This window comes from Cygnus olor, chromosome 18 (genome assembly GCF_009769625.2).
Source record: "Cygnus olor isolate bCygOlo1 chromosome 18, bCygOlo1.pri.v2, whole genome shotgun sequence".
Classification (NCBI taxonomy): domain Eukaryota; kingdom Metazoa; phylum Chordata; class Aves; order Anseriformes; family Anatidae; genus Cygnus; species Cygnus olor.
In genome coordinates this window covers 916649-938760 of record NC_049186.1, presented here as the reverse complement: position 1 = coordinate 938760, position 22112 = coordinate 916649, and the positions used below count along the sequence as shown (strand labels likewise).

The 22112-nt window shown below is 44.2% G+C and overlaps 1 protein-coding gene across 13 annotated transcripts in view; it reads left to right on the top strand.

The window, feature by feature from the left end:
• MYOCD (myocardin) overlaps window positions 1-22112 on the top strand; it is a 255320-nt gene that overhangs the window by 136911 nt on the left and 96297 nt on the right. For 12 of the 13 annotated variants that reach the window (XM_040530218.1, XM_040530199.1, XM_040530189.1 and 9 more), the window contains one exon: window positions 780-1009. In XM_040530218.1, the coding sequence (XP_040386152.1) occupies window positions 965-1009 (45 nt within the window). In that variant the 5' untranslated portion in view covers window positions 780-964. Of the gene's footprint in view, window positions 1-779; window positions 1010-22112 lie in introns of those variants that run through there. The other variant, XM_040530211.1, reaches the window with a different exon arrangement.

Below are 22112 nucleotides of genomic sequence, written 5' to 3'. Positions count from 1 at the left end.
CAAGGGAAGCACCTCCTTCCCTAGATGTTTTGTAGAAGTGAAACCTGAATTTATAGAATTTCCTGTGAGTTTTCCTCATGTATTTTGACTGAACTCCATATAAAACTCAGTAGAACAATGTAGTAAACAAACAACTCTTCTCATCTTTCAAGAACTCTCAAAAAATTTTACCTAATCTGGTGAAATTCTTCATAAAGGCTTTAACTCTACTGTGTGTGTTAATCACAACTTTGATGTCAAATAATAGTTTTGGATGCACGCTTTACTAAGCAGGGTATTTGTACACTTTCTGGAACGAAGGCTAGCTGCTGCTTGCTATTGATCATTTGCTATCTGTATCACGCAGTTAGCAGCCTATTCTGTGTTGTGTGCAATTATTTCCATTAGCTGGTTTGCTTAGCTAGCCAGAGCCTTACATAAAGAAATGTTGTTCTCCATTTGTAGATCTGCTCTGCATTTCTAACTGTTCAGGAGTCCTCTTATTTGGGTGCCCCATGGCTGTGTTTTTTCATAACACCCTTGGCTTTCTGAAGATATTCTGTGCTTATGGGTGAAAATTCTCCCATCAAAGCAGCCAGGGATGCAGACCCAGCGGACAAGGTGGGCAGGATCATACAGGCAATAATGAATCCTGAAGTCTTCCCCTGAAATGTTTTTAATGCATGACAACAGATGGAATAATTGTTTGTGGTATGATTGCTTTACAAATGCCAGTATTCGTTTACTGTTACAAGGACTGACCGGAGAATTTGTTCTTACCTGCTCCTCTTCTCTTTCAGGGGTTGCTTTGGTGTCTGGTTCTCTACTTGAGCATCCAAAGTGGATCAGCCAGAATCTGGATCGGTCCCTGCAGGCACGGTGATGAATGGTGTGATCAAACAGGATTGCTCGGACCACAAAAGTGCACCAAGTGGAAATGAAGAAGAAAAGGCACCCAAAGAGAAGGCTGTCAGTGAAGTGAGAGATGGCACCAAGCTCCAGCCACCACCCTTTGCAGAGCGGAAGAATGGTGAGTACCTCTCCCAGTGGTGTCAAGAGAGGGAAAGTGAGTGTGAACAGACTGGATAAATGCTGATTTAGCATCTCTTACATGTGCTGGGTTGTGGCTCATCATTATTCTTATGTGTGGGGTTTTTGAAGGTATTTTTGGTGGCAATATTTTAAGACTTAATGGAAGCTCAATATTTCTGTGTAGGCTTAAGTGCTCTTGTCAGACTTGAGGCAGTTGCTATGTGCTTTTCAATCCAAGTGTTTGGTATAATTTGGGGCTGAGATGTAACATTTCAAGGTCTTAGGAAGAAACTGGTGTTCTGATGGTAGTAATGGAATTTGTTGGGGAATAAGTGTGATGCAAGGTTGGTCAGTGAGGAAGTGGAGCGGGTATTTTGTTTGCAAACACACTGATAGACTTGTTCCACTCTCAAAGAGCACTGAATGCTTGAGGTAATCTTGTCTTCAGCAAAATTGCTTCGGATCAATGTAACAGAGAGCAGAACTTCGCCTGGGCCTCTGAAAGGATCATTTGTGGTTCCTTGGCCATGGGTCCAGAAACTAGTCTTGTTGGCAGATGCTGATCCAGGTTTCAGTGGAGATCTGTTGGAAGAAGGCTGATAGACAGAAAAAAAACACAATTCAGCCTAGGCAAAGCATGCTCGGGCTGAGGAGTTGTTTGCTATTTCTTTCAGGCAGGAGTATAATATATGAAATGAAGAAAATTCCTTTTGTGCACTCTAAGGCTTTCAACATGAAGTGTTCAAAATATCACACAATGTGAAAGTGCAGCTTGAAGGCACTATTTTTGCTTTGCATCTTTGATTGTTTGCATTATTGTACAGGACCCAATTTTTCTCAATCACTATAAATCATAAATAATCCAAATGATGTCATCATGGCAATGTACTGGTGTCAGACTGGAAAAACACAGCAGAGAATCAGGCCCAGAGTCTGTCCATAGTCAGATTCAGTCACACCAGTGAGAGCACTTTTTTTCTGCTGTCCCAGATATCAAAGTATACTTATGATAACATGATACCAAAGGGAAAGAAAGATGGCACACAGACCTTCACATTTCCTCTATAGCTTTCCAAATCTTATTTTTTGCAACCATTTTCCTACATGTTTTTTGTCACAGAAAAAGCAGAGAAAGACCATCTCCAGGTGCCCAAAGGCAAAAGCCACCTCTGAACATGACCAGCAGATACACAGACACCAACACTGACTGTGCTAAGCCCTGCAGGGCTGCGGGCAGTCACCTCGCAGCTGACCGTGTGTTGGAGGCTCATGCCCTGCATGGCCATCAGCTTGGTGGTCCACCAGGTCATGGCTCCACCCCTGCAGCCCCTGTACACAGGGCTGTTTGCAAAGTCTCAAAGTGAAAAGAACCCCCACAGTCTGGGCATCTCTCCAGCCCTTTGCTCTCCTCCTTTTGCTGCTTTTCCCTTTCCTTCACACCTTTAGACAGTGTAAGGGCTCAGCTCTTCCTGCTGGCCTTGCTCGGGAACAGCTGTCTTCCTTCATCTCACATCATCTCAGGAGCTGGTGGGCCTGCCAAGTGTCACGCATCTCATGTGGCGCCCAGGCCTGCCTTTGATGTCACGTTCTCTGGTGTGACAGCTCCTGCTGGGCTGGCGGAGCAGCCTGAGGAGTGCCCAGCTGGGGAGCAAAGAAGGAGGGTGGCACCCCCCAGCCCTACAGGCGACCCTCCACAGCGGGACACAGCAGTCACCTCCCATTGCCTTGTAAGCCACCACGGAGTCCTGAAGCAGATTTGTCCCATCAAGACAGAGCCTCCTTATCCAACTCAGTGCCTTTCATAAGGTTACCACAGCAGAGAATTTCTACCCTGTGCCCCACTGTGGGATGGAGGCTTAGTACTTGGGATTGCTGTGGGGAAAAAGGAACATGTCACTGTCTCCTTTCTTCCCAGTCCCATGAAGGGCATCTGTACAGGTGTATTTACCAATCTTGCCCTCATCCTCCAGCCCACAAACACAAGGAGGAGAGCAGCAGGAGGGAGCAGGGCTCCACCATCCAAGACTATGCCACTGAAGGAGGCAGTGGCTGAGAATGAGGTTGGGGAAAGACATGCAACTGCCATCTGTTGTCATCAGGGGCCTGCCAAGGCATGTAAGGCCTCCTGAACCCAGCTAGTGGCATGCCAGGACTGCTTGTAATGTTTTATTTCAAGAAGAAACAAGTGCAATGAATGTGATCCCCTCCTCCTGCCCTGCTACATCCCATCTCCTAAGGGGACAGGGTGTTCCATGCTCTTCCCAGCAGAGCCCTCCAGCTGGTGATCTGTGGTTGTTCAGTGAGGCTTGGACAGACACCCATTCATCAAGGGCACAGCTCCTCAGAGAGGACTAGCTCCTGCTTCAGTCTGAACTTTCAAACCACAGTCTTTATTTGATTTAACTTTGATTTAATAAAAACAGTCTAGCTAGAATATTTTTAAATAGAAAAATAGTCTTTTAAACTCTTGTATTATTCAGAAATGGCTGAGGGGATTTCATTTAAATTTGTAAAAATAAATCACCTTTGAGCAAGCAGAAAGCCCATCCAGCAGGACCTACAAAAACCTGGGACTGGATGCATAGGCCCAGGACAACAGAGACTGGTAACCCTACACTCAGCAGGAATCCTGACATGTGTCTGCCCAGTTCTACCCCCAATCCCTGTCCCTTTTCTACCTCTGGGAAAATACATTGTCAGGCTGCCCTTTTTTTGTGACATACCGAAACTGCACCCAAAACCACAGACCACAGTGTTTAAATGCTCAATGGCATCTCCTCCTCCTAAGTTCTGGTCCACACTGGCCTGAACTGAGCAGAGCTGTGAACTGCTGTTTTAGAAGACCCTAAGGCAAACATGACTGTGGGCCTTCCTAAAGTCACTAGTGACACTGGGTTTAGAGATGAGCTATGCCTCGACCTCCCACCCTAGCCACTGTGTATGCACCTTGACTGAGTACTGGACCTATGGGCTCTTGCACTTTTGCCTTTCCAGGGCAGGCATTTAAGAGCTCAACAAGGTGACTTCACCCTCAGCAAATGCTCCGCCCAGCCTCAGTAATAAACAGCTGCACACTGGTGGGATAGCAGTTCCTGACAACACCTTAAGCAGCCTCAGGATCCATAAACTGCATCTCTTTTCCCGGTCTACCTAAAACCTTCTCAGATCTTGACACCAAGCCAGTGGTAACACTTTAAAGAATCAATGCTCCCAGGGTCATTTTCTTCAGCTGGTAATAACTTCCCTTCCCTTCCCTTCCCTTCCCTTCCCTTCCCTTCCCTTCCCTTCCCTTCCCTTCCCTTCCCTTCCCTTCCCTTCCCTTCCCTTCCCTTCCCTTCCCTTCCCTTCCCTTCCCTTCCCTTCCCTCCTCATCCCATCATGCTGCACACCTGTTCTTTACCTGTGGCAGCTGTGCCACAGGAACACCTGTACAACACTTTTCTCTGCTTGTCTTCTCTGGCTTGCATCAAGCCTACCCGTACCCTGTCCACCCCCCTGTGTCACTGAAGATAATCTGTTCTCTGCACACCTTTCTGGCACTGGGGAAGGTGGTGAGGAAGCAGGCCGTGTGAATGATTTTGGCCAAGCATCTCTCCCAGTGTCAATTTAGTCAGCTGGATTTCAGAAAGAGTTTTATGATATCACCTATAATCACAAGAAAGAGGATCAGAAGACATGCTGGAGCTAGTTGATACCAAACAACTCCTTAAAGGCTGTCTCATTTCATATGCTCAGTGTGCGGGGAGTTAGACATCCTCTGGTGCACTCCAGAGATAGCAAAGTCCCTGGCTCAGGGACGCTATCCCTTGTTCTCTGTCCGTAGGACTCAAAAAGTAAAATGTATTTACTTTACTTTTATTTAAAAGTAAAATGTATTTAAGTTAAAGAGTTATCTAAATGTGAGGCCCACCTGATCTGTTGAGGTTTTCTCTGCCTCATGAAACCTGCTCAGGATGGGCTCAGTCACCTCTGGAGGGTTCCCCTTCTCTTGAATGACTATTGAACTTTAAATGACCATATCTGACTGAGACATGTTAGGGAAGGGATTCATTTTACACATTTGTGTCTCCAAGTTTATCCATACGCATCTCCAAGTTTGGGTGTCAGAGCTTACACAGCAGGTCATGGATCCAGTTCATAGGCATGTGGCCAGAGGCCACTAACTAGAAAGTTGCATGAGATTGACCCCACCTCCGATATTTAGACAGTTGCATTTAAGAGAGCTGAAGAGTTCCACTGGTGCCTACTCTGGTTCACCAGCATGTTTGCTAACTGCTCATAATGTTTCCACATAGGTTTCCCATTGCTGATTTTGGAAAATAATGTAGTTAAACTCATTTGTTTATTTGTATAGTGAAAAAGACCCTCTGACCACCAGCTCCTTTAGCCCCTTGCTACAAAGAGAAGGATTTTCAAGGGCCCATCTGGTTTGCATTTAATGTAATGTGCAGGAAGGTTGCTCATTTTCAGGGCCCGTGTTCATAAGCAGTAGATTTTACAACAGTTTATTACACGAATGGAGCTTTTTATTGCTGGGCTTTGTTGGGCTGCCAGTTAGGCTAAAAAAAAAAAAAAAAAGAAAGAAAGAAAAAAAAAATAACGTGCTTCCTAGTCCGTATCAAGGAAAATTAGAGAGCATTAAATTCTGTTCAAACTATTAGCCATTGGTGAGCTGGTAATCAAATCCAGAAAGGCTGGTGGGAGGTCAAGACTTTTTTGCTCTTAATGTTTCTGAATCAACAACTGTTATGAAAGACATGTAAGTGAAACAAAAATACAGGAGAGAGAGATTTTGATCCAGAAGTCATCACAACATCACAGTGCATAGGCCAGAAGAAGCAAGATACCTACAGTTTTGGGGGAGAAAACCCTAAATAGTCTTCTCTCAGCTCTTGTGGTGAGCATGTGTTTTAGTTTAATTCTATATTGGAAAGGTTATTAAATTACTATCTAGTCCCAAACAAAATCTAGCCTTTGTTCCACATAGCCAGGTACTAGGTGTATCTACAGGAAGATTTTCCAAATTACCTTTGGATCCAAATCAAATAAATATTGTAAACATTGTATTGAACCCAGGTGATATCTAATCCTCAATGAAATATCAGCCTGCAGCTTTGAACCGCACAGCCCAGCTTTAATGCCACTTAAATCAGAATGCAAGAACTAAAAGAATTCCAGGAATCCAATGATATAAACTGTATTTTTAGAGCTGTGAGTGACTTGTGAGAGTGAAACATTGCAGTGACTAAAGATAGCATAAGCAAGGTTTTCCATGATTTATCTCAAGAACGTTCACAGTAAGTTAAAGTCGTTGGATGTTGTGATAGCAGCACCTACATGTTGGCATAGTTTCAGGACAAGTCATTCATAACATATTTGTCACAAAGCAAAATTTCCATAACGGAACTCTGAGCTGCCTCTCACTTGCACAAGCACCACAAATATCACTCTTCTATTAAGCCACTAAGAGGTTCATTTGTTTCCTAGGATCTGTTTTTTCCTTTAGTACAGTCAGGTGGGAACCCACCTGCTTGCACACTTCAAAAGTCTCCCATTTTTCTCTGTCTGGATGAGTGATCAAAGCAGCAGCGACAGAGGAGGGGGACCCTGCCTTGGACCCAACTAGTCATCCCACTCTGTTCCCTGCTGGCCACCTGAAGTTTAGTTATCACTTTAATAGGAGTTCATTGAATGACCCATCATTTCTTCTTGGGGGTCTGCATTGCTTTGTGCACCCAGAGGTTGGGTAAGACCTTTTTTTTTTTTTTTTTGCTGAGACTCATGTCTGCAGGAGTCATTTTAAGGATAAAGTCATGGCAAACATTTCCTGACACCTCACGATCAGCATTGCTCTTGGCGCCTGGCCCTTGATAGCTGCAGTTTGCAAGGGTAAAGGAGAAGGGGCTGTACTGCAGAACTGTTTTCTCCTAGCTTCTAACACTCTGTGATGCATGCAGACATGGCTCACCCCACAAAGCACTCATCTCACAGGCAGGTGTCTTTGTATCCTGCAGCCACATGCTTGGTAGACTGGGCATCACCTTGAGTCTTGTTTTCTCATGTGTCAAGTCCTCAGTTCAGCTTCCAGTACAGAAACACACTGGAAATGGAGGGGCCCTGGTCGTGCTCCCCAGGCAGGGCTGCCTTCTCTGCTGGGTGGGGACATCATGTGCAGGGTAAGGAGGGTGGCCGGGGGACTGGAGTCAGTTCCCTTCTGCCACATCCTTCAGCTAGCCCTGCTCTCAGTTGCATGGTGTCCCTGAACAGCTGCCTGGTCTCTACCCAAAACCAAGGCTATGTCCAATGCCTATATGTCCCTCTGTCCTGCCCCACCCCAACCCCCAGTGGAGTTAATGTGTGAGTCACTCTCATTTCTGGGTTTCTTTTTCAGGTATCTTTTGAGATGTTTCTGAGAAGGATTGTCATCTCATTATGTGTCAAAGCTGCTTCTTTATTTCCTCTTCCAGAAACCAAACTGAAATTGGGACAGCCATTTGTCATGACCTTTGTTGTTGTCCCATCTCCCCTGACCTGCTCATCAGGGATGTGCTTTGAACCAGCCCTGGCAATGTTTGAGTGATCCCATCTTGTCAGTTATTTCAGCCTAGGTGTTGCAAAGAACAGTGGTGCTGAGGCCTAACGGCCCCTCTGTTGTATTCAATGGACCATTCTTGGGGTGAGGCTGCAGTCTCTGCCTGAGTGCACCACTGGTCAGGACCATTGCTCAGCACCCAGCAGGACTGAGCCCCCCAGGTACAGAGTCTCCTCATACCCCCCTCAGACTGGCATTAGCACTCAGTATTGAGGCTCTGCCTGTTGTCCTTCCCTTGTAACCATGCCTGTGATTAAACAAACAAAGTGATAATAAACTTTCATTTCCCTGATGCCCTGGGGAAAGATCACTGATGAGTCCAAGCGCAGCTTCCATTTTTGTTTCATCTAGTTCACATTTGTAGTTCCTTCTGTGTTGCTTTCATGATCTGTGCATTCTTGAGGAAGTTGCTCAGAGCACCTGCAGACAGGTTGCGCTTAACATCTGCCTCTTCTTAGCTAATTTTGGGAGCTACCTAGTTATGGGTTAAGTTCAATCCAGGTTACACTCCTTAATACATAATCAAGCCTGATAGATGGAATGTGAATGACATTTGAACACATAAAACTTATTTTTGAAATTGTGATCTGTGATATAAACCAAGGTATTCCTGAAAACATAAAAAGAAGCATCCTCTTACAAGAAAAACACCATATATTGCTCCATTCATGGTTAACCTTCAGGTGACTGAGCACTGGCACAGGTTGCCCAGAGAGCTAGTGGAGTTTCCCTCCTTGGAGATCCTGAAAGGCCAACTGTACATGGCCTTGGGCACCCTGCTCTGGGTGTTCCTGCTGGAGCACAGGAGCACAGATGTCCTCCAGATGTCCCTTCCTACCTAAAGAATTCTGTGATTCTCTGGGACTCAGTAGTGCATAAGCTCCCTAACACGAAAACTTCATTAGGAATCTGGAAAGGATTAGGTATTTCTGGAGGTAATGAGGATATCCACATCATAATGAGCAAGCATGTATATACCTTAGTGTGGAATCTAAAAGGGAATGGCAGGGAAAGACATCTTTTAGTTGGTTATCCCCTCATTGCCTGCTTCAGAACTATTTCCTCTTTCATATGGGGTCCTTGCTACACTTATATTGGATATGTCAAGGCACATGCAGGACAAGGAGGTGATCCGAGACAGCCAGCACAGCTTCACCAAAGGCAAATTGTGGCCTTCTATGATGCAGTTACTACATCAGTTGACAACGGAATACTGACTGATGTCATCTACCTGGACTTCTGTAAGGCCTTTCACATGGTTCCTCATGACATCCTGCTCTCCAAAATGGAGAGATATGGATTTGAAGGGTGGACCATTCAGTGGGTAAGGAGTTGGCTTGAAGGTCGCACCCAGAGAGTGGTGGTCAATTGCTCTATGCCCAGATGGAGGCCAGTGACGAGTGGTGTCCCTCAGGGGTCTGTCTTGAGACCAGTATTGCTTAAAATATATATCAATGACATAGACAGTGGGATCAAGTGCACCCTCAGCAAGTTTGCAGATGACACCAAGCTGAGTGGTGCAGTCGATACAGCAGAAGGAAGGAATGCCATCCAAAGGGACATGGACAAGCTTGAGAAGTGGGCCCACATGAAACTAACGAGGTTCAGCAAGTCCAAGTGCAGGGTGCTGCACCTGGGTTGGGGCAATCCCAGGCATGAGCACAGACTGGGAGAAGAACTCACTGAGAGTGGCCCTGCAGAGAAGGACTTGGGGGTTCTGGTGGATGAAAGGCTTGACACGAGCTGGCAGTGCACGCTTGCAGCCCAGAAGGCCAACTGCGTCCCGGGCTGCATCAACAGAGGGGTGGGCAGCAGGAGAGGGAATTGTCCCCCTCTGCTCTGCCCTGGTGAGGCCCCATCTGGAGTCCTGCGTCCAGGTCTGAGGCCTTCAGCACAAGAAGGATGTGGGGCTGTTAGAGCGGGTCCAGAGTAGGCCATGAGGATGACAAGAGGGCTGGAGCACCTCTGTGAGGAAAGGCTGAGAGAGCTGGGGCTGTTCAGCCTGGAGAAGAGAAGGCTCCAGGGAGACCTTATTGCAGCTTTTCAATACTTAGAGGGGGCTTATAAAAAAGATGGAGAGTGACTCTTTGCTCGAGTAGACAATGACAGGGCAAGGGGGAATGGTTTTAAACTAAAAGAATGGAGATTTAGAATAGAGGTTAGAGGAAACTCTTTGCTCAGAGGGTGGTGAGGCATTGGAACAGGTTGCCCAGAGAAGTTGTGGATGCCCCATCCCTGGAGGTGTTCAAGACCAGGTTGGATGGGGCCCTAGGCAACCTGATCTAGTGGATGGCATCCCTGCCCATGGCAGGGGGCATGGAACTAAATGATCTTTAACATCCTTCCAACCCAAGCCATTCTATGATTCTTTAATATGTAAAACTGGTCCATTTGTGGTCTTGAATATACTGCATTGCGCATGGAAAAGAAAACCTTTGAAAAAATTAAATGCAGATATTATCTCTGACTCAGAAACTCCCTGACCACAGATACTATTTTCCTATTATTACTCTCTTCTTTTTGTCACTGTGCAGTGTCAAGGCCACTGCTATGGCTATTTTCGGATTCTCACCTGGGTATTATTTCTGATAGTAACCATCTCTATCTGGATTAGTTGGCTGGAGATGGAAGTTGGGTGAATTTTGACTAAGAAATGAGGCTTAAATATTTCTTCCAGGTAATTTGTGTGTTAGGCCATCTTACCTAGGGACTTAGTGTAAACTACAGTATTTGAAGTCTTCCATCTGGGACTGGTGGGTTCCTTACAAAAGATCCATTCCTATGTAAAATTAAATTACAGATTTACACAGAAACTTTTAAGAAACTTTCTCTGGCACTTGCTTCATACTCGGTTTTCTCAGTGCTCTCAGCTGGTGAACAGGAATCCCAAAGGAGTCACAGAAGGCTGTCACAAAGTACCATAGACTTCATCGCACTCAAAAGCAAAATCAGCTTTGCTCCAAATCAGGACCTTATAATTGATCCATCACTGCTAACACTGATAGACTTTCAACTTGTGCTGTTGTAGTAGGGGTAAGAGGGGAAGAAGTGGTGACTTGTTACAACATTTAGTAGGAGATCACCAAGTTGTAAAGATTATGAAGGTTGAAGAGATGATCATAAATGGTGTCTTCTGTCCCTGAAAAAAAAAGAATATATGAACATACTAGAACAAAATATGTTTCCAGTTAATGTACCATCTGTGTTAGATTTGTCCATTCACAAAGAGGAAACAGATATTTTCACTCTGAATGGGTTTTTAAATTAAGAGACAACAAGGAAAGAAAGTACGTAAGTTGTATCTGCGTGTCTGCGTGCGCAAGTGTTTGTGAGTGTGGACGTGAACGTGTGCATGTGTGAACCCTGCAGGCAACTCACTCTGAGCTGTCTGACCGCTGTACAATTTACAGAGGAATGGCGTAAAAACCACACAGCACCACATAATCCTCATGACATTCTCCAAAGGGCAGCGCAAGCAATTTTTTTAACTAACTTAATGGAAATTGTCATCAGTACAGGCAGCGCACGGTGCAATGTCAATTGCCCTGGGAACCAGCCCCTGCCCATGACAGGGCTATGGACTCAGGGAAGGTAGGTTAGACCAGGGGCTCGCCATGCGGGCCATGGCCAGGTCCTAGCTGCAGGGCTCCGTGAGGAACCAGGTCTGCCCTCAGTGGTAAGGCAGCACCTGGGGTGGACTAGGGCTGGCCCCCATCTCACTGCAGAAGAGATGGCCCAGGGCTTTATGTGGATTTGCACCACGGTGTTTCACTGACTTGCAAAGCCCAGAGAGGAGGTCTGAGCAGCTGGGACGCTGGTTACTCTGGGCTGGGAGGAGACAGAGCAGGCACCTGTGCCTGGAAATCATGAGGCATGTTGCTGCTCGGTCAGGGCTTGTGTGCTGACAGTTCAACCAGAGCCACAACCTCATGGAGAGTTGGGGAGCCCCAGAGAGACTGGTGAGACAGCCCCGACCCAGAGCCTGCTCCCATGGCTAATCACCAGCCAGGAAGGTTTCTGTGGGAGACCTGCTTGGAGCTGGTTGTGTGCCAACTGGCTAAGGCTAGATCCTGCCTTCCTCTGACATTCCTGTGACAATAGCTCTGTCTGCCCTAGTGCTCCTTGTGTGTCCATTGCTCTGTTTGTGTGACAAGCAAAAGCTCCCAGGGGGCAGATGGGCTGTGATTGGAGCCCTTGCACTCTGTTCCCATGTTTGTTGTGGATCCGGCTTTCTCAGGGCTGGTCTGGGAGGACTTGGAGGGGTGGCACTTCCAGGAATCCGTCTCCAGATCCAGTGCTGCATCATCTTCTGGTAACATCTGGCACAATGCATTTATGCAGATGTTTAGCGCTGTGGCTGCTTCACTGGGGTGGTGTTTGGAGAACAGCTCTACGGATGGGAAAAGCTGCTTCACACTGGGGCTGTGCAAACCAGCTCATATATTTTAAAATGAGAAGAGAGGAAACTCACAGCTGTGTCTGTTATACGTGCATTTAGGGCCAAATCAGGCCTCAGTTTCTGGCTTGGACATAGAGAACGCTGCAGGGAGAGGGCTGCTCCTTCTGAGGCTGCTGAGCAGCAGCAATTCCTCTCTGCAGCTACTGCTGCAGCCCTGTGGCTATACAGACATTGCTTCTCCTGCATGACAGCTCCCAGAAGGTGCAGAAAATCTCTGCTGCCTTGTCGTTATTCCCCCATCCTCCCAAATCATGCAGTTCAGGGGCAAGTGGTACTGGAGCGTATAATGTGGGGACACAAGAGATCAATGTAGGCAATGCTTCACTAGGCTTTTCTGGGGACTGGGGTAAGACCTCTACTTTCCTTCCCATATTGCTGCAGTTTCTGCTTTACAAACGCACTTTCTCAGTGTGACCTTCTGCCCTGTCTCTCTGATCTCTCCTGCAGTAGAGGAACATTTTGGTTGCTGAGGTCTGTGAAGACTGTTGGCTCTGCCATGGTTTTCCTCATGCCCAATTGTGCTGTGTTGCTGGTATTTTACTTCCATAATGTTTTTGCTTGTTTGTTTGTTTTGTGGTTGTTGTTTTTTTTTTTTTTTCAGTAAGGAAGGAAATTATTTCAGTAAGTTCCCTTGTAAGGCTTAGTAACCAGAGTACAGTCAAACCCATCACAGATGAAGGATCCAAAATCAGATGAAGATCCTGGAGATTTTGCAAATAAATCACCATCTGTGTCTGAGTGACTGCTGAACACACAGAGCCCTGTTTGCAGAAATGGCAGTAGCTGTCCCAACATCCACAATGTCAGCCCCTGAAAGGCTCCAGAGAGAGAGGTGCATTAAGAGCACGGGCCCTGTAGCACTGCTGGTTTCCACATCTCTTTGACTAGCGCTCACGAACCTCTCTCCAGACTGGGTGGGGCAGCACCTGGTTTTCTTGCTTTCTTGCATTTTTTTTATTATTTTTTTTCCCCTGGGTGAAGGATTAAGGAGCTAAGGAGCTTCACTTGCAATGGGGAATGGCGTGTCCAGTCTGATAGCAGCTTTGCACAGCAGTCACACATCGTGCTGGCTGGAGGGCTTATGGGCTTTACAGGTGGGGAGATATATGGGAATATGTGTTACAGGGGCAGGGAAGGAGGGAGGCTAGTAAAACTCACTGAGAACAGAACTGTTTCCCCTGAATGGGCTTATCCAATGCTGATGATGGGCAGGACACAGGAGCCTAGCTAGGTCTTTCACAGGCAGACAATTCCTTTACTGTGTTAAAACTAGAAAAAAATAAAAATCTTGTGGTCAACCAACATCATGACCATGGCTGCAACTCCACACTCACCAGGCCGCATGGCTGGTCAGGGCACAGACAGGGTGATTGTGAGAACCAAGCCAAGCTCTTTCCCACCACTACTGTGCTCATCACCCTCATCTTCCTGATGCTGCAGGGCTGATATGGTACCTCCAAGGACACGTTAAAACTTCTGGAGGCACTTACGGAGCTGCAGGGGCTGGTGTTGCCATTGCAGATGGTTTTCAGAGGTAAGAACATACTGCTGTAACCAGTGAATGTTAAACACTAATCAGCTAATCAGCTTGGGGTAATGAATTTTGGTTTGTTCCTTTTATGGGTGCTTCTCCCAAAACCACAGTCCTACAATGCTCATACCAGATGTGAAGTGCTCCTTTGGCCAGCTAGCAGCATGCAGGACAATAGACATTGTCCTCAGTGGTACTTAGTTTAGCCAAGGATGGCTGAACTGGTCAGGATGCAAGAGACTGTTTGGGAATGTGAAAGTAAACACTGTGCAGCACTGCTCACACTGAAGCATAGTTCCAGCTACCCTGGGAAGTGAACAACAAGAAAAGAAAAGGAAAAAAAAAAAAAAGGAGGGGGGGGAAATAAGCCAGGACATATAAGCACTACTAATTATGAGATGGCATCAGAAGGCTGGCCAAAGAGAGTTTTAGCACACCCATAAAACCTGGCGATGAGCCTCTGTGTTTGCAAGGGGAATGGGAGCAAGAAGTCCTGGAGGACCACAAAGCGAGGCTGGAACAGGCTCGAGGCGGTTCACAACTGGAGGAACATTGCCCAAGCAGCAGGAGCACTGGGCTGCCAGAGCTGCTGTCGCCTGCAGCTACGAGCAGCCATGGTCTGCTGCACAGTGACAGGCATGAAGACCAAGGTGGCAGTGGATTTGTTACAGTATTACTGTCCAAATCTGTTACAGGAGAGACTAGCATGAAGCCAGCAGAAGCACTGCGTGTTCTGTGCTCAGGGCTGCATTTGCAAACCACCACAACAGTGCTCAGAAGGAACATGGTTACTAGCAAAGATGTTAGTAAAACAAGAGGAATTGTAACATTAACATAAACATGACAGATCCCTTCCTGATGGATGCATGTAGTCCATAAACATCATTGTCACGTTGGAGATCTTGCCAGAGATTCCTGAAGGTGCTTTCAAGCATGCTGTAGTCTCGTCCTGTGGTTCTTGGGGTTTCAAAATTATGACCATCTGTTTGCAATTGAGGCCCATTTGGAAGCAGAGGAGAGTGCTGCCAGGAGACTTCTTTTGGACTAAAATTGTCTTCAGCCCTGCTGAGAAGTTCTCACAGGCAGGTACAGGTCAGAATGGTTCTGCATCATCCCAAGGTGTCGTGGTCAAGCTCAGCTAAAATGCCTGTGATAGGTAGGACAAAGGGCAAGCACAAGCATATGTGCCTGTGATCTCTTCAGCTTTTTCAGATTTAAGGCCCAAACCTGCAATGATCTCCTGTCTGCTGTACTGGCATAGTCATTGCTCAAAATAAGAACTTCTGTGAGTGAGCATGAAGTTGCCTTCCAGATATTTGCAAATTCAGCCTGGCTGCTTGATATAAGACTTGGCTGCTGATTTTGATTCTTAGTTTGGAATATCTGTTGGACAGATGGGCATAATTTGAAAGAGCTGTGCAGATTACCTGAGTTTCCTACACACCCTGAGTATTTGTGTGTGTCATGCAGGGATAATGGTTGGGCGTTACCCGTCCGTGTTGCTGTGAAAGCAGTCTGCCATCCTGGTGTGCTCTGCACAAACACCAAGGACGGGAGGAAGACACAGACACTTTTCAGCAGGGAACAGGATCAAAAGGGAGCAGCTGTCCTGAGAAAGTGGGAGATTTCACCAGCCCCTGGATGTTTCTGTTGAAACCACGGAGGGGATGACACGGAATCCAGCCTCCACTGAATCTGCTTTTTTTTTTTTTTTTTTTTTTTTTCCCAAACATGGATTGCTGTCATCCAAATACACACCTGGAAGCTCTAAAACACTCCTTATCTCCCTGATGGACCCCTGCTCCTCTGAGCTCTGTGCAGCCTTGGGCTCTCAGTGGGAATAATTAGCAGCTTTGCTCCAGGTCTCCTGAAGGAGGCCGCCTTTGTTAACACTGAACCAGGGTTTGACATGTGGTTTTAAATGTCCTTCTGCCTTGAAATCCTCAGGCAGCCCCTGGCACTTGTGTGTTGTGATCCTGCTCACTCAGCAGAGAGATTTGCTGCACTGAAAATGAGCCTGAAAGTTGATAAGAGCCCCTCATTCATCCTGAAATAGTCCCTCGCAGTGTGGGAGTGTCTGAAATAGGTATCATATGAAGAGGAGCAATCACAGCATAGCAGAAGGGAAACTGAGGTCATCCCTGTGCTTTGCTCCAGCCAGAGGTGAACAGGCTGCTTGGAAGGGTTGCTTTGCTCATTTGTACGTCGCTCAGTACAGCATTGTTTTGGTGCTCCCTCTTCCTGAAATCAGCTTGCAACACCAAAAAAGTACATATGGGAACAGTGGGGAAACATGGGAGAGAGAAGAAACTAGGATGAGAATTGCACTGGCAAAAAGTGCAATGAGTGCAATCTGGAAACTGGGTAAGGGGACGGGATTCCAGCCTCTATGGGAGCTGCAGAAGCAGGGCTGAGGTTTTTCTTCAGATACCTGTGGCTAGGTGAGATGCATCATTCCTGGCAGGAAAGTACAGCAGCAACAATTCACCCCACTGCCTTGAGAGAGGGAGGAGGGACCATCCCTTCTTTCTGACCTCCCCAGGTACCAGGTGTGGTGAGTATAACTGATAGGGTAATAACTGGGATTTCCCTCTGTTAGGGTTTTGCTCTACTCTAATGATAAAACTGCTCTCTCCCTGGTCACTTTGTGTGGATGGATAGCATGCCTGAGCATTTAAGCACACTTTTAAAGTCAGTCAAATCTTTCTGAAAGTATATTTCTCTGCTATAGAACATAGTATTATCCTTCTGGCATAGCTCCATGAGAATATTAAAAATAGCTTACTGAGTTTCTCTGTGAAAATCACTAATATAATGAGACTTTTGTGTCTTATTTCATTAATGAAGAAGCTCTAATGCTGTGCTTTAATGTGATACTGCTGTAAATCAATAAAGAATATTCTTAGAAAAACACAACTCTATTATTCACTGATATTTTTGTAGGGTGAAGTTAGAAAGGAACATTTATTGCCATGACTTTTGTCCAACTCAATAAGCTATTCACATCTGAAAACTTCAGTGCTGCTTAAATAAAAGCATGCTTCTGTGCATGGGATGTCATTTGCTTTGCCAGTTTGTTTTGCTGCTGTTTGTCCGGCACAGGGGAGAATCTGTTTGGAAGAGGAAGGCTTGGAGCTAAATCCTGTCCTGACCCCTTGCAGCATGTGAAACCACTCGCTTACCTAGGGAGGAGTAAGAGCAGGTCAGGGCTCCTGGCTCTTCCTGAGCTGCATCCAGAAAGCAGACAGCCTGGGATGTGGCTGGACTCTGAAACACAGGAGTCCTGTCTCATTTCCAGCCCCTAATTATGCATTAATAAACCCCAACTCTGTGGCCGTCCCAGACAAACATGCTGGAATGCAGCTCAGGAACACAGGAATGGTCCTGCTGGGCCAGGGCAGAGGTTGGTCCAGCTCACCTTCCTGTCTGCAGCCAAGAGAAATGTGGAAAGTCAGAGCAATCTCTTTCAGTTCCCTCATCCAGAACTTAGAGATGCAGGGCTTTTCTCAACCAGGAGCAAGATATGATGTTTAATGGCCTCAGTGGGTATTTCTTCCATGGATTTCTCTAATTGCCTTTTGAACCCGTGTAAACGAGGTGATTTGCTGCTTCCACTGTGGCCTACCAAGAGATGTAAATCACATCTCTGCTGCCATAACAAGAGGAACAGGACACATTCCTCCCATGGATGCTGCACCAGTGTTGCCCTTGCCTCTCCAGAGGAACAGAGATAGCTCTCATTTTGTTCTGTTGGCAAAGGCTGCCGTGATGGTCTGTGCTCTGAGGTTAGAGAGAGGGTTCTTGAAACGCCTACGTTCCCGTGGTGCCTCTTGGCTGTCTGTGCCATGGATTCACAGTTGCTTTCCTTTAATGATCTCTGCAGGGTGAAGAACGGCTCATGAAGCAGGAGCACAGTTGAGCTGATTGAAAGGGGTCCTCTTAGACAAGAAACAGTGTTCAGCTGTTACAGCTGAGAGCATGCGTTTGGGAGCAAGTGATATAAAACACCACAGTGTTGTCATGAGCCTGGAACTAAGCGTTTCACACCCCCTCTAAATCCACACAACCATATGGGCATGCTAGGTACATCTGGAAGAAACCCGAAAAAGTTCTCCTGCCCAAATCCAAGATCAGCTTTCCTCCAGACATTCCTGACAGAAGTTTGTCCATCCTGTTCTCAATAGATTTCTTTCATGGAGATTCAAACTCTGAGCAATCTTCAGTTCAGTTTCTTCCTGAAATGCAAGCCTTTAACTTCTAGACTTACTCAACAGAGATACAGAGAGTAAAATGCTCAATTTCTTTCCCTGGTAGCCTTTTCTAGAACGAAAAAATTATTAGGGTTCCCCTCAATCCAGTTTCCTCCAGACAGACCCTCAGTCTTAGAATCTTGTCCTGATGGCCTTATTTTCTAGACTTCTGGTCTTTCCTTCTGTCCTTTGGGCTCTCTTCAGTTGGTTTTTATCTTCCTTAATGTGATGCACAGCAGAATGTAGCACTCAAGCTGAGGGCATGCCCATCAAAGCAGAGCAGGAGGTTTAAGCGATGTGCTTTGCAGCCTGCACTGTGCCAGCCCGATGCTCACCCTTTTCACTCTTGCACTGCATCTCTGATAGTCTTGACCCAGCTTGTGATCCAAGGCTGTTTCGGCAGGACAACTGCAGAGTGTTTTGCTGTGTACATTGTGCATGTGCAATAGGTCATTCCTTACTAATTCTCACTGGATTTATTTCTGTAAATATCCTCACATCCTAAATTCTTTTTAAAAATTATTTCTAATTGTAAGTCTACTCTGATCCATGCCTGTGCCCCCTTCCAGCTTGGTCTCTTATTGAATAAAGTGCTACTCTTCACTTTCTAGAAAGAAACATAGAATGTAAGGGAACTTTATGGGATTTAGTGACCCATTGAGATCTTCCTTCTGCATGTGCCTTTCTAAGCATTTTGCACCACCTTGAGCAGTTTTATACAGACCATGTTTTCCCAATAAGTTTCTGAGTGTCATGTCAGACAGTGTCAACAGCCTTGTTAAAGAGAAGATGGATGACATGTACTGCTTCTTCCCTATCCACAAGTATCACAGAAGGATTAGATTTGACACATTCACACTGCCTGTTATTTATTTCTTTCCCTGATTTGTTACAGTATTTTTTTGTTGGCTTGATTAGTTGTCCCAGTACTTTTCTGGAAATGGAAGTTAAACAAACTGATCTATAATTTCCCCTTTTCAAAAATAGATATTCTGTTTACCATTTTTGAAAACAATAAAGAGTGTTATCTCTTTATTCCAGTCTTGTGTCTTTAAAAATCCGTTTAAGTTGCCAGTACTTAGAACATAACAATAGATGTATATCTCCCAGTTACAGCATAGAAGGCATGTTTATGTTAATTTGTGCCTTGACTGATTATTTCCAAGACTCGCTCCCTCTTGGGTGTTTGGCCCAATGGGCATGTGGCCGCCACTTAGGGATGTGTGCTCCATGAAGGATTATTCCAGAATGAAACACACCGGTGAAGGACAGAGGACAGCTTTAGGAAGAGCTGCATGGAGGCTGGCAATTTTGTAATTCCCTTTTAATACGAGAATAAAGTATTACAAAATAGTGTAAGAATCAGCACTCCCAGTGCAGGGGAATTTATAGAACCCTGTCCATTGTGAATCTTGCTGTCACTGTGTGCATCACGCATGTTGTTCTCAAAGAAATTAAATAATGATTTATGAAGAAACCTATCTTAAATGGACTGTAAAAGACTGTTTACCTGGTGCATAAAGCCATGAATATACTAATTAAAGATAACAATAGGTATATAAATCCAAGTATCTTAAGCAGGAAGAAGGAAAGATGTGATTTCACTTCCTTGAGCTCTGCCAGGTCCCCCTACCCCCTTGCAGGAGACAAGGAGGGGAGGTGCTCCCCAGGGCAAAAAGCAAGGCTGGGTGACAGTATTGAGGGAAGAAAAAGAGCAGGTACCCAAAGCACCTCTAAGAGGAGCACGAGTATCACTGACTATCCAAGGAAATGCAGGAGCCCAGGAACACCTTTTTCTCCATCTGACTCAGGAACATGGGGATGGTTTCTCCTTCTTCCCAAATGAACATAGTTTTCTGTTCTCACTGATGCTGAGTTATAGTTTGGGAAGCATCAAAATGCCCCTTTCAGACTCTGCCTTGGATACACTAAAGTCTTTGGGAAAGGTCAAGGCAGACAAAAATAGCAGTTTGTGCTGCTCCTTCCTGCCTGCCAAGCCCACCAGCAATGCCAGACCCACCTGGACCCCTTTCAGGCTGGGAGCAGAAACACAGCAGGCTCCAAGCCCCCTTTCACCACATGTGTTTTTCTTCACTCCCAGCCCCAGGCAGCTGCCAGCAGCCACCTCTTTGCTGAGAAAAGGCAAAAGCCAGAAGATGGCACAAGCAGTATCAGCTGGAGAGCTTACACCTGCACAAAGTCCCAACACACAGCACAAGACATAATCCCATTTTGATTGCACCAACTAGCCAGCCCTGAGAGAAATAGAGCATTATGGAAGCTGTGGAGGCAGGTCAGTTTGTTAACCATATATAGCATAACACACTACAGCTGACCGAGAGCATTTTAGTAACTTTGCATTTATTTTCGTAAAAATAGAAGAAATCTAAAGTTTAATCTTTAATTCACTTTAGTTCACTCAGGAGAAAAAGAGAAAAAGAAATAGAAAAAGAAAGAGAAAGAAAGAGAAGGAGAAAAAAAGAAAGAAAAAGAAACACAGAAAAAGAAACAGAAAAAGAAAAAGAAAAAGAAAAAGAAAAAGAAAAAGAAAAAGAAAAAGAAAAAAAAGAAAAAGAAAAAGAAGAAAAAGAAAAAGAAAAAGGAAAGGAAAAAGGAAAAGGAAAAACGAAAAGGAAAAACAAAAAGGAAAAAGAAAGAAAAGGAAAGAGAAAAGGAAAGAGAAAAAGAAAAAGGAAAGAGAAAAAGGAAAAGGAAAAGGAAAAGAAAAAGGAAAGAGAAAAAGGAAAAGGAAAAGGAAAAGGAAAAGGAAAAGGAAAAGGAAAAGAAAAAGAAAAAGAAAAAGAAAAAGAAAAAGAAAGAGAAAAAGAAAAAGAAAGAGAAAAAGGAAAAGGAAAAGGAAAAGGAAAAGAAAAAGAAAAAGAAAAAGAAAAAGAAAAAGAAAAAGAAAAAGAAAAAGAAAAAGAAAAAGAAAAAGAAAAAGAAAAAGAAAAAGAAAGAAAAAGGAAAAGAAAAAGGAAAGAGAAAAAGGAAAAGCAAAAGGAAAAGAAAAAGAAAAAGAAAAAGGAAAAGGAAAAGGAAAAGGAAAAGGAAAAGGAAAAGGAAAAGGAAAAGGAAAAGAAAAAGAAAAAGGAAAAGAAAAAGGAAAAGGAAAAGGAAAAGAAAAAGGAAAATAAAAAGAAAGAAAAAAAGAAAAAGAAAAAGAAAAAGAAAAAGGAAAAGGAAAAGAAAGAAGAAAAGAAAGAAAAAGAAAAAGAAAGAAAAAGGAAAAGAAAGAAAAGAGAAAAGAGAAAAGAGAAAAGAGAAAAAGAAAAAGAAAAAGAAAAAGAAAAAGAAAAAGAAAAAGAAAAAGAAAAAGAAAAAGAAAAAGAAAAAGAAAGGAAAAGGAGAAAGGGAAAGGAGAAAGGGAAAGGAAAAAGGGAAAGGAGAAAGAAAGAGAAAAGGAAAGAGAAAATGAAAGAGAAAAAGAAAAAGGGAAGAGAAAAGAAGAAAAAGAAAAGGAAAGGAAAAAGGAAAAGGAGAAAGGGAAAGGAGAAAGGGAAAGGAAAAAGGGAAAGGAAAAAGAGAAAAGGAAAGAGAAAAGGAAAGAGAAAAGGAAAGAGAAAAGGAAAGAGAAAAAGAAAGAGAAAAAGAAAAAGGAAAGAGAAAAAAAGAAAAAGAAAAAGAAAGAAAAAGAAAAAGAAAAAGAAAAAGAAAAAGAAAAAGAAAAAGAAAAAGAAAAAGAAAAAGAAAAAGAGAAAGAGAAAGAGAAAGAGAAAGAAAAAAGAAAAAGAAAGAAAAAAGAAAAAGGAAAAGAAAAAGAAAAAGAAAAAGAAAAAGAAAAAGAAAAAGAAAGAAAAGAAAAAGAAAAAGAGACAGAAAAAGAAAAAGAAAAAGAAAGAAAAGAAAAAGAAAAAGAAAAAGAAAAAGAAAAAATAAAAAGAAAAAGAAAAAGAAAAAGAAAGGAAAAAGGAAAAGGAGAAAGGGAAAGGAGAAAGGGAAAGGAAAAAGAAAGAGAAAAGGAAAGAGAAAAGGAAAGAGAAAAAGAAAAAGGAAAAAGAAAAGAAGATAAAGAAAAGGAAAGGAAAAAGGAAAAGGAGAAAGGGAAAGGAGAAAGGGAAAGGAGAAAGGGAAAGGAAAAAGAGAAAAGGAAAGAGAAAAGGAAAGAGAAAAAGAAAAAGAAAAAGAAAAACAAAAACAAGAAAAAGAAAAAGAAAAAGAAAAAGAAAAAGAAAAAGAAAAAGAAAAAGAAAAAGAAAAAGAAAAAGAAAAAGAAAAAGAAAAAGAAAAAGAAAGCAACCTAGGTTACTTCTTTGTACCTTTCCAGCACTT